The 13,157-nt window shown below is 41.9% G+C and overlaps 1 protein-coding gene across 3 annotated transcripts in view; it reads right to left on the bottom strand.

Moving 5' to 3' along the window:
• The window catches only part of PNLDC1 (PARN like ribonuclease domain containing exonuclease 1), a 458,177-nt gene that overhangs the window by 334,264 nt on the left and 110,756 nt on the right, over nt 1-13,157 (bottom strand). For all 3 annotated transcript variants that reach the window (XR_013598671.1, XM_078653131.1, XM_078653121.1), the window contains exon 6: nt 5,963-6,051. Coding sequence is in view for 2 of the 3 variants with exons in the window: in XM_078653131.1 (XP_078509257.1) it covers nt 5,963-6,051 (89 nt within the window). In the remaining variant the exon portion in view is untranslated. The remainder of the gene's footprint in view (nt 1-5,962; nt 6,052-13,157) is intronic.

Below are 13,157 nucleotides of genomic sequence, written 5' to 3'. Positions count from 1 at the left end.
TTTCTTGTAAATTGGATCGTCAGTGAAGAGGACTGGTATATTTCTTATGATCAGGCCCCCGGGGATGGTTCCTGCTCTCAGATGTTGGATGAGGAAATGGCCATGGAGGTCTGTACGAATCGGTTTCTTTTTTAGACGGATTCATTTATCTGATTCATTATTAATTTTAGCCGTGCAGCTGAGTGCTGCTGAGCTGAACAAAGGAGGGTTGCTCAATAGTTTTTTTATATGGTCTTCGCTGTATGCGAATGTCTCTTGTTCTAACATATTATCAAAAAGTCAAATTGTCGGTCGTTTTTTTCACTCACTCGTGCATTCACCACAGTGTTTGGCAGCCCAAAACTTGGACACAATCTGTGTTCACAACTACATCCAAAACCTAGATACAAGACAAAACAAGCACTAATAATGCCAAATTGAACTACATCAGACACACAAACAGTGTGATTACTTGCACAATTTAAAGACACAAGTTAGTGTCTATTGCGAATACCTCGCAAGCAGGTGCCCGCTATCAAGAACCGTTAAACAACAAGGGTTTGGCTTCAGCGCAGTAAGGCCACGCCACTATAATGATCAACAAAACAAAATGCCAATACAGCTCAATAATTTCTCTTGTTTGGCTGATAACGAAAGAACAATTATCCTGCAAAGGCCACTATTTCAGTCCTGAATTAATCCTCAAAAATGTACTTTTTTGTTTTTCATTTTATCAAAGCATATTTTTTGAAAAATGTTTTTACAGTCAGACAATTATAAACATCTTATGTACAAAGGGAGCCCCTATCTTTTAATGCTAGATGTGAATATGTACAAAGAATATGTGAAATAAAGTAGAACGTTGTTACAAGACAAATCCATTCATTCAACAAAGATTGTGACTACTAACAGTCTGTATCGCATTCATACTCAAAACATACAGCATCCACTCAAAAAATTAAAAAGGAAAGTGGAAATGTGTAAGTGTCACTCACCTACAACTTATTTTATTCTTTAATCAGGTGGGGAGACTCTACCTTAGCTATTTTTAACAAAATGTCTAGTGACTAAACATAGGCCATCATAAATTATCAAACCGCTTCTATTATTTTATAATACACAACATATTTTGATTGGCCTAACAGAAAAAAGGTCGATGCGTTTCTAATCCCCTAGAGTGTGGGGATTATCCTCAGGACCACGTGAAGATGTATCTGTAAAATAAAAGACTGACCATTCTTACTATCTTAACCTACTGTGCAACCTTCAACTTTAACACGGACACGAGGGCAACACTCATGCTTTACCTCTCAGTCTTTGAAGTATGTCTCAAGTCTTTGTGGAGATGGTAAAAACATGGGCATTATTATATGCTCATGATGTCAACAAGGATAATTGCCTTAATATGCTAGTTCGCGTGTAGTACTCACTGGGTAGTAAACATTCTATTCGAGGAGGCAAGGTGGCCTTTTCGAAAAAGGATTCGATAGAGCTGCAAAAAAAGACAAATGTCTCATATTAGTTATCAGTGCGGCGTCAACTGATGACAACTAATGTAACTTCGGCGTTGGAAATGTACTTTTTTATCAGAAGATCTTGGTTTTTTAATCTTTTGTGTTTTTGATTGTAATCTCTTCTTTAGACCTGGAAAGATGAAAAGGCTGCAATTCAGGCATTTACGCTGTTATAAACGGTTGCTTACTTGCGACTAAACATTGTTGCGCACTGCCTTCGTTAATGTGGCGGTGCTACCGTCTTTATAAATAAGCTGTGGGACCTAGCATTTCCTCGGGTCATCTTATGCAAGCGCTTACCTTCAAGCTTTGAAGGGGCTCTTGCATTCGGCGTCTCAGTCTACAAGTTGATCCATCTGTGTCTCTACCATTTCCGGCGCGTATGATAAACTGTGACACTTCTCAAAGTTTCATGGGAAATGTAGTCCCTTTAGCAGACATCATCGCGTTCTTTGTAATAGTTTTGTTTGGTTAAATAAGAATTGGTAAAGCTATATCTGCGCTTGAGATCTCAATATTTTTTCCAGGAGTGATATTCTGAGTGAGTCGGAAACATCATCTTTACAATTAGAGTTTTCTAAATAATCACGGGAAAAGCGCGTTTTGAAGATATTCTTCCCTATACTTACTCAATAGTTTTGGATTATTTGTTGCACTTTTGGAAAGCTCTATATAAACCCAAAAGGGAGGTTGATCCAAATCGTCACGTCTAGCATTCTAATTGTATCTAGTAAGTCATCATGGGAATTGTAGTTTAATTGTTTGTGATCTCCAGATTGCATTCCTGATACCTAGTGCGAGAATATGTCCATTTTTTAATAAGATGCGGGTCTTTGATGAGTTAAGGCTGCATTTAACAGAAGCCTAATTCCTTTAGAAATTTTGGCTTTGTGAGCAAAATAACGATGGATTATACCCAGATCTGTGACTGGGGGTGAATGTTTTGCCATTGTGCAACATTCCGTCCATCATCTTGTGTGTCTGGGAGGTGAGCATTGAGTGTTCCATTGGCCTACGAATGGGTTTTTCCAGTTTCTGCACTTGCAGTTGGGGTCATAGTGCCGTTGCTGGGAGGTCCTGAGATGGTGAAGAGTACACAGTAGTGGTCGGTCCAGGTGAGCTGTAATGCATGTTTATACTTCACTCTGTTGCTGGACGTGAAAATGAAAATTTTTGTCAAGACCCTAAGATCTAGCTCATTATTTACCATCTCTGCAATTACCTCTATTCTTCTTTCTTACTTTTTGGCACGGTTTCTCAGGGGAGAATAAAGCCTCTTCTGAAAAAGCCCAAATTAGACCCCAGAGTCAAAGCAAATTATAGGTAAATTCCCTTTTGCCCGCAGTAGCCAGGATTTGTGTGAAGTTTCTCACTCGCTTATGGGACTTTTGAAAGAGCTATGGCTGTTCGATATAAACCAAAATAGTTTTAGATCATGTCTAGGGACAGACACAACTGGTCGTCGTTTTGAACGATCTAAGATTAGAGTTGGATGAAGGCATTCCCTTTCTGTCTCGTTATGCATTAGCCGCTTTGGATAACTTTACCATGCCATATTAGTCAGGCAGATTGAGGAGCTGGGTTTGTCGGAGACACACAGATCTTAATTCTGCTCTTTCCGCTCAGGAATAAATTCTTCCCCAGTATTGATGTTAATCATTACCAGTAACATGGTGTTCCACAGGGACCTCACATTCACCCATCGTATTCAATATTTATATCGAGTCCTTAGCTAACATCAGAAAAATATTTGAATTAAAAGAACTCTCCTTTGCGGATTACACTCATTGTATTCACATAATGAATAAGCCTTCTCTGGAATCCGAGCAGCATTGACAAGATGTCTTTCAGCCATTCTGTGATGGCTAAATTACAACTTCTTGAGATTTAACATGTTTTAGGTTTTAGTTTAGACTATGTACAACAGAGGGTGGGCAAAACCAGGTAAAAAAAACAACAAACGAAAAAACAGATTCAAGAAAAGGTCGCCCCTTCATACCTCCCCAAAAAACAGCCCAAGACTTAATGGTTTTCTTCTGTCAGACCAAAGGTTTCCTTGGCTAGTGGCTCTGTAGACCTGCACTTTGGGAGCAGCACCCAAACCAGTCAAAGAGGTTAAAGCTTTGAGCCTGAAATATCTTACCTCAACATTAATCAACTCTGTGACCACTACCGGTTTCTTCAGAATTAGAAGTCTGAAGAAAATACCTCCCTTTTGTTCTTCGCATTTGAGAGCTCATGCAGTCAATGCAACCATTACCTCTAGACTGAATTATGCCAACGCATACTCTCTAGTGCTCCTACTTCTTCAACCCGTTAATTTCAAGGGGATTACAACATGGCAGTGAGGCATGTCCTCAGTAATCTGCTGAAACGGGACAAGGCCTATGAGACCTAATGTTAAAGGTTACAAGGCAAATTTAATTTGAGGTGCACAGTTTCTGCCATTAAGCCACAGTTCCATCTTCCTTTAGAATTTGTTACCCAGATAGTCCATTCTATGTGCTCTTAGGTCCCATCTGCTAGCTTTGCTGTCAGCTATGCATGTTGTAAGAGCCAAAAAGAGAGGTTGAGCTCTTCCTATTGCGGCGCCAACCCTCTAGAACACTCTTCCCCATCCTTGTGGCACTTTAAAAATTGTGAATTGTTTAGAAAGGCACTTATGGCATACGTTTTTCTGCTGATTTACTTTTTATACTTTACTATCAGTTGTAGTGCCATGCTGCTCTCAGACTGTTTCTGCGCTTCACAAGTACCGCAGCCATTCTTATTGTCTGATTTGAAGGTCTAGCATTAGCCAAGACCACTTGATTTTACTAAAGTTATAAGTATACTATTCTTACTTTAAACTGCTTTCAGCTAGCTCTCTTCATTTATCGGTCTGCTGTGTCTCTCACATTTTGCTTCCACACCCCATGGTATTAGCAAAGGCAGGGGGGGCTGGAACTCTATGCCAAATCAATTATTTGTTTGGTGCTTTTTTTGAAGTAAACTAAATTAAGTCTGGTGATAAGCCAAGACCTTTTGATTTTACTGCAAATATGTTAACAACATTGATAGTTTTTTTTAACTTGTTTTTTATTAAACACTGCATCAAAGGATTGTGATTACATTCATCATGCATGTACATTTAACAACATAGAAAGTTATAGGAGTTTTCAGCCAGATCGCAGTCATTAGTCTGCTGTGGTGTCACTCACATTTTTCTTCCACCCACAGCAGCATGCATGTTGCCTCCTTCAAGCATTGTCTGACTTCACAGTGAGTTAAGCCATGCTGTCCTTTCACGAGGAGCACATCCACGCACAAAGCAGTTCCCTTCAGTGCCAGGGACCTCTATGTTTACGCGTGCTTTTCACAGACCAGAAATATTTGTTGCCTTTCGACAATTTCATTTTCTTGAATTGATGAGGGCCCAGCGGCTTACACAACCAAAACCAGGACAGAACAAAACAAGAATTGGCAAAACAAAAAGGTTGGCGGTCACCGCTTGCTTTATGAGCTAGGTGTGCAAGGCTAAGCAAATGTTATCTAGGGAAAACTGCAAGGACTGTGTGACTTCTATCAGCCTGTCTGTTTACTAGCTGGGTAAGGTCTGTTTACAGTTGGCTTGACAAGGCTCTTTGGTTTGCTTCTCCATCTCCAGAAGCGCTATCCATCAGTAACAGGTGAGTCTTTTTGCCATTTCCACACAGTGCTCTCAATTCTGACAGCTATGTCACGCCCACTTAAATGTACGAGCAAGTTTTACTAAGCGCTAGAGCTGATCATCAAGCTGTTCACCACATTCAATTCTTTTTCTCTGAAATGAAGTCTGTAAAAAAAGTAATCATTTTTGATACTTTTTCCAAAAACCGGTAAACCCAATACGGGATGCTTTAATGTGCTTAACAGTATTTGTGCCCAAAATGCATGTACACAGCGTTTGCGAATGCCTGTATACACGCGTTGACACACGAAAGCACCGTTTAATAAAAGACCAAGCCTGACTGAGCTTGCAAAGTTGTGTTACGTTACTCTCACTTGTTCACCCACCCGTAGCTCAATTTTCCCATGTTTATGTCCAGTCATGGATTTTTCACACACACCTAGGACTCTTTCTTTGCCAGTGTTGGTGCTGAAATGGACGTGATTTATTTCTCACAAATTAACTGTAAACCCAACATTAAACTGGATAAATAAGGCTTCTCTTTTTTTCCTCAAAATGGGTAAAATGAGCCGTAAAGTCCTTATCTTTTCTTTTTTTTACAGACAACACTCAGAAACTGTGCAAACTAAGGGTAATATGTTAGAAACATCCTTGCACACAACAAACTACTTTCCAAGTTAAAAGGAAACAGTAGAGGGCCCACACAGACCCGACGCCCCTCCTAGGCAACCCACTTCACTCATGGTCAATATTCCCGCCAACCCACAAAGATATGGGTGCCTTAATTAGTCCTCGGTGTTCACTGCTAGTGGCTGCTAACCTGCGCACCCGCCAGCTTCCTTCTCGATAGTCCTGCAGAAACCGCTTCTCCTGCTCCTCGTTCATGTACGGGATACCTTCTTTCAGGAACTGGTGAGGGGGAAAAGACATAATGAGCTGTCAGTAAAATGCAGCTGGAGAAAGGAGAGTTAAAGGCAGGAGAGAGATGCAAGTTAGTGCTGGAGTGGGAGGGGAAAGAAATGAAAAAGAGCAAGACGAGAGGAAAATCCTGGAAATTGAGAAAAAGCATTAAATATGCTGGCGCAGGAGAGTCGGGGAAAGCAAAGGAAGGGAGCACGACCACAAATTCAGCAAGAACTGGAGAGAAGTAAAGAAAGACGCTGGAGCACAGGAAAGAAAAGCGAGCAAGTGGGTAGAAGACTAGCCAAAAACAAAAAACATAAAAGGAGTAAGGCTTTGGATCGAGAGCACATACAGACACAAAGTATTTGCTTTCATTCTGACAGAATATGAACGTGTAGCACATGGAAGGTAAGAACAAAGTATGCAGCCTGTCTTTGCGCATGTTTAATTGTGGCTGTGATGGGAACATCTCATTCTATGACCTCGAACTATTCATTACAACCCTTGCACAGTGCTTCACCCACACACAGGGGGCGCCAGCAGGGGCCAGCATTATTAACAAAAAGTACTTGGTGCTTGTGCAGGCATGTCTTTTTTTTCAACTAGTGCCCCAGGGGCGGAGCATCAGGTGAGATACACGGGGTGTTCAATTCAATTCAAAAGACCTTTATTCGAATTTCATAAAATTCATAAAAGCACACACAATAAAACAGTCCCAATCTCCATACAAATCTATTTACAGTCATCATGATTTTTAAAATCAGTTACAGCTCTCATAAATCAAATTTTCAGGGGTTTTCCATCATTTTATGTACACGAGTTATCAGTCTCAGGAAAGTGCTAGTGCGAAAAATCCATTCGTCTGTATCCAAAGAAAGCAACATTAAATAAGACTCCCCAAAAGAGAGGGGTCTTCGTTTTCTAAAATATGGTGATAAAAACCATCTAAAATACTTTAAATAAAATTTACAGAAGAATAGGAAATGCAAATCATTCTGTGTGCTTATCCCGTCACACGGGCATGGTTTGTAGTGTGATGTCTGAAGATAACCCAGAGGGAAGCCCAATAAAAATTTCACAGAACCCGCCCTTAGGCGGAATAACAACGATCTTTCCCAGTTAGTCATGGGGAGAACGAGATAGGATGGAAATGGTTGCCTATTCAATTCATTCCCCATATAGGTCACAACTGATGATTTAAGTGACTCCTTTCCCATTCTTTCCTAATTATATAGAGCATATAATGCGTATTTTACCTCGTTTTTATCTTTAGGCTCTATTCTGGATGGGTCAGAAAAAAGATCTCCCCTGCCCACAGCCCGCAGAGTCTTTAAAACTCCCGCAAGCCAAGGGATTGCTAAGCCCTTTTCACATTTGAGACAGTCCTTTATAATATCCTGTGTTAGGGCAGCCGAGTTATTCCTCCAGGTCCTAAACCAGAATAAAGCTGGTCTAGTCCTAATAAAATCACATGTATATGGGATATTTAGTTCCTTGTGGCAAATAAACTCGGAGGATGAGATTGGGGCACCCAAGGTTTTTCTGCAGAATCGGTTTCCTTCTCGTTGGATGCTAGGATTATTTCCCAAACCCCAAACCTCTGCCCCGTATGCAACTACTGGTATGCACTGTAAAAAAAAATTTAAATAGCTTTAGTGGCACCTATTTTCTTTGGGCATTGCAAGCTCAAGATGGAATTGATGGATTAATGCCCACTCCATGAGCAGTTTGCAGCAAAAACCAACCCCAGATACGGGAATGTGCTCACAGATTCTAATTTATCTGTCCCCACATGTATGGTGTTAAGCTTCCGTTTCCCTGGGCCACATTGCATAATAAAAGATATTTTTTTAATTCACGCGCAAATCTAAAGCCTCCAAATATTGAACAAAAGTTTCAACAAGTAAACTGAGGGCATTAGGTGTGCGGCACATAAGGACCGCATCATCTGCGTATAAAAGAACCGGTAATGGTTGCCCCTGAATTACTGGCACATCTGCGGTCACCTGTTTTAAAGATTACAGCCTCCTAAATGTTTTCTGTAGTAAAAAGTTTGGGATAGGTGCTTTCAGTCGGGTATGGGATGAGGGGTCTGTGGGATTTCACTTGTTTTTTATTTACATGAACACACAGATTATAACGCACACACTTTCTCTCCTCTCTGTTTTGAAGTTCCTAAAAATGTTAGTTATTTTACAAAATATTTTGTTTTAAGTGCCTTAACAATCCGTACTGCTCTCCCTATCCACTGCCCCTTCAGCCCCCTCGTGGACTGTGTCCAGCTTCTCAGATACTGAAGGTAAACAAGATATTGCAGCGTGATTGTGGGGAAATCTGAAGCTCCCCCCCATCTTTCCGATTAAGCGTTGCCCCTAGGAGCGAGGTAGACAAAGGGAGCCGGACACTGAAATCTAATGGAAGACTCGAATGCCCGAGATCTGAACCTGTGAGATCAGGAACCCCAGAATGGCGACATGTGTACCACCCACAGTGGCACCCTGATCAGCTCCATGGCACAGGGAGTACCAACCTGCAACAACGAAGAACCCTGGCACATCTGAACGTATTGAGCAGCAGTACTCAGAGCAGCACTGTGGGTGAGAAGACAGCCTGTGCATCATGTTATCAGCAGCTCAATAGAATACCCAGCAGCAGCATTAAGCCTATTCAGGAGGGGGCCTGCTACATAGCGCCTTCAATTCAAAACTTGATCAATGCTCCTTCGAAGCAACAAAAACATGAGGAAGTGAAACTCAGATATGTGATGACCAATGTGTTGCAAGCAAATGAGAAGGACGATAGTAACAATAGATCGTTGCAAGGACCGTGCATGCGAGCTGTCACAGGCGAGACCTTTAAAGACATTGCCACTGGCAGTATATAGTAAATAGATTCCCAGGCTGAAGTAGGTAGATAAGTAGATTCTTTATTTAGTTGAGTAGAAGAACAAGAGCGGACCCTTCTCTGCAGCAGCAACCAGTAAACTGCCACAGAGCAGAACCCACAAGCATCAGAATACAAAGAACATTGAAGAGAATACATTCTTAACATGAAACATTCTAGATAAAGACTAGAGCGATCACAAACCCCATACCATGTAATACACAGTACTTCTAAATAAACAATTAAAAAACAAATGGTTTTAAAGCGTGCTTAAAGTATAGTTTAAAACCATTTGTTTTTGCACTGACATTAAGAAGCGTTTCAAGAAGGAATGCGGCTGGCAGGTCCCTGGCAACAAAACTGGCCTTCACTGGCAGTGAACCCAGGCCCGACCTTGCCAGGCTACCGAAATGCTTGGTACTCCTTAAGCCAGTCTGTCTTAGAACACTAGAACAAAATAAGTTCCACTTCCAAAGTTGCAGAAGCAGTAAAGTGACTCACCTTCATTAGGATCAGATATGACCATGTCATTTTTAGTTTAATAATATTTTCGTAAAAAGCTCAGACACTGAGTTATAACTCAAACCACTCAAGAACCGAACCGTTGAAAGGTGTTCCATCAAATTTGGCAGATAGCTAAAGGTTGGTTAAGAAAGCATGCTTTGTGTGATTTGGTGTAAATCCATTCAGTAGATTTTGGGACATTTAACTTCAAGAAATATAGCTATATGGGGATGTGAGTCCTTGCAGTAGACTCGTGAATCCTACAAAAATGTGATTGGCTGCCAATACTTCAACTAAGAAGTGTTGGAAACCATTTTAAGACTCAGCTTGAAGCAGAGTCCCACAAAAAAGTAAAAAATAAAGAAAAGGGGACAGGGTAGGAATTCCATGACCCCCCAGATATGGTGTGCCACATGGACCCCGCTACGCTTTAAAAGCATTTAAAATAAAAAAGAATTTGCAGCGAATCCGCACGTGGATCTGCAAATCCGCAGCAGAAATAATAAGAATTTAAAAAAAGACCTGTAGGCTGCCGCGCATCCTTTATATGAAGCCCCGGGTTGGCCAAATCCAGGGGGCATATTAATAATAAAGGAGAAGGGGGGTGTATGGCACCCCCACCCAGAGTTTAATCTAACCCCGGGGACTACCACCTGCCCGGGGATTTTTATTTAAATTATGCAGGGGTGTCCGCAAGACAGACCCTGCACCACGGGGACCAACACCTCCCCGGGGCTTCTTTAATTATTAATTGGGGGAGGCCTCTCTGACCCACCCCAGGGACGCCCCTTCCCCGGGGCTTTACAAGTGAAAATGCAGAGGGCCTGCGTTGACCTCCCCCCGGGGCTTTAACTTTATTAATGGGGGGTGTGAGGACACCCCCACCCCCAGCCCTAGGGAACTACCCCTCCTGTTACCTCCAGTAAGTCCCACACAGTGGGATTGTTGAGTGGTTTCCGAGAGGCCATGCCCCCTTTCTCCACAACTCTGCAAACGCAGCTCCTGGTGAACTACTGGTTGAGCGATTAAGTCCACTTCACTCCTGAGTGACCTTGGGGGCCAAGAAGCCCTCCAGGTACCACCTTTAGGTCCTACAGAGAAGGATTCCTGAGGGCTGGTCGAAGGCCCACACCCTTTCTCCACCACTCTGCAAACACAACTACTACTTTAAACAAGCATTTACAATGCAATAGATCTCGGAGTGACATTATTTTGAGCTATTGATATTGTACATGACATTGTTCTTTTTTTTTTTTTCTTTTGTAAAACATACATAAAAGGCTTTTGCTATTGACATTGCAAATGACAATACCTTTTATTGGTGTTTTCTTTTTTAAAACATTAATAAAAGGTATTGGTCTTAACAATGCTAATAGCTTAAAGTAACCATTTAGCTATTGGCATTTTAAGTTACAACGTCTTTTATTTATGTTTTACAAACGAAAGAAAAAACAATGTAACGTACAATGTTAATAGCTCAAAATAATGCCAGTGCGAATCCTATTGCATTGTAAATTCATTTTTTTATTTATTTTTTATTTTACAAGTTTTGTATAGCGCTAGCTAGACCCGTAGGTATCAGAGCGCTACATATACACATTGTGAAAAACAGAAAGGCCTTACATTACCCCAAAGGCTGACAGTAAGTAAGTAAGCAAATCACGGATAAAGAATACAGCATGAACAATAAATAACTGTGTAAAAAACAAGGTGATTAGCATAGTCCGTTCATCAACAATCCTTGAATGGGAGTCAACTCGGAAAATTGAGAACTATGTTAGTTGAGGTAGTTCAGGAAGGTATTTGTTAAGGAGATGGAGTTTGAGGTCCCTTTTGAAACAGGAGAAGGAGGGGTTGCATCTGAGGACTCCATATCCTGGGAGCGTTGCCAGAAAACAATAGGAATTGGGTGGTTTTCTTTTCATTTTTGGTGGAATGAGAAGGAGTGAGTTGGAGCTTCTCAGGGATCTGGTTTGATCTGCTCTTACCAGTTTGTTGTTCAGGTAGGTAGGGGCCGGAGAGTGAAGGGTTTTGTGTGTGACGCAGGCCAGCTTGTAAATACATCTCCCTTTCATGGGAAGCCATTTGAGGGAGTTGAGAGCTGGAGTGAGGTGTTCAAATCTTTTTACTCCAGATACAAGACGAGCGGCTATATTCAGCACTGCCCTAAGAGGGGCTAGGTGAGCTTTTGGAGTCCCTGTAAGGATGGCGTTCCCGTAGTTGATTTTAGAGAGAACCAGGGATTGAACTACTGTCTTGAAGTCCTCATGGGGAACAAAAGGTTTCAATTTCTTGAGATGAGAGAAAAGAGCACTTTTTTTGCAGAGTTTTTGATGTGGGCCTCCATAGATAGGTTCTTGTCTAGAGGCTTAATCGAGTCGGATAGAACGAGGGGGCAGTTAAGGGCAACAAGATTCTTGAGCCACTCTTGGATAGGACGAAGGTTGCTTTTTGGATAGAATAGGATCAGTTCCATTTTATCTGGGTTGAGCTTTAAGTGGTTGACGTTGAACCAGGTTTGGATCTCCGTTAGAGTGGTATTGAGGTGTTGGATGTCATCAGGGGACTTGATTTTGAAATAGATTTGGGCGTCATCCACGTAAAGGTGGTGATTCACTCCAGCTTTGTTCAAGACGATTGTGAGGGGCTCCATGAAGAGATTGAAGAGGGACGGGGAGAGGATCAAGCCTTGTGGTACCCCAAGTGTTACCATTGTTGGCTTCGAGAGACAGGAGTTGATTTTAATTTGTTGCGGGCGATGCTGGAGGAAAGAGGTGAACCATTTTAGTACAGTGCCATTTATGCCGGAGCGCTTCGACAAGGTCTCCAGAAGAGCTGGATGATTAACCGTGTCAAATGCCGCAGATAGGTCAATAAGGATAAGTAGGCAGGCATCACCATCATCTAAGGATTTGCGAATGTCATCTGAGACGTTGAGTATGGCTGTTTCAGTGCTACAGCCTTTTCCTGAAACCCGATTGAAAGGTGTCGAGGAGGTTGAACTCATCAATGTGTTTATTGAGTTGGTGAGAACACATGACTCCAATGTTTTTGCCAGGAATGGGAGGTTTGAGATAGGACTGAGGTTGTTAAGATCCTTGGGGTCGGCCCCTGGTTTCTTGAGAATGGGCGGGATTTGCCCTAGTTGAAGGGAGTCTGGGACACAGCCTGAGGTGAGAGAGACGTTGATGATTTTTGTCCAGAAAGGGGAAATGTTGTGGTTGAGTTATTTTATGATTGTGGAAGGGAGGGGGTCCATGGTGTGGGAGGAAGGATTTAGATGAGAACATTATCTTAACCACATTGGTGCTAAGGCAATTCCTGCTGGGTGCTGAAATGTCTGGATTCCCATTGTTCATTATGAGGTCAGCTCGTCATTAGCACACCTCCAGTGTGCCTCATGACGAGCTGACCTTGTCATGAGCATGGAAGGGGTTAAAGACCTCGTTTTCCGCCATTAGCTCAAAGTCGGACCAGTGCGCATTGTTTTTTAGCTGGAGGCCGGTCTGATTGTCCTTATACAGAACTCTTTCTGCGTGGTCAAGGGAAGTAGAAGGGGGCAGGTTATGAGGGAAGGGGTGATTGCGGTTTGTATGAAGGATTGATCAATTTTAGAGACATTATTAGTGAAGGTGGCAATTACTTCACATCGCTCAATTGTGGCTTCGATATCTTGAGAGGGGGTGCCGCAAGTTTGTCTTTTGACAATGCTGAAGAGTTCTCTC

This window comes from Lissotriton helveticus, chromosome 1_1 (genome assembly GCF_964261635.1).
Source record: "Lissotriton helveticus chromosome 1_1, aLisHel1.1, whole genome shotgun sequence".
Lineage (NCBI taxonomy): Eukaryota > Metazoa > Chordata > Amphibia > Caudata > Salamandridae > Lissotriton > Lissotriton helveticus.
Note: the sequence above shows the minus strand (reverse complement) of the source record. Positions and strands in the feature narration are given on the sequence as shown.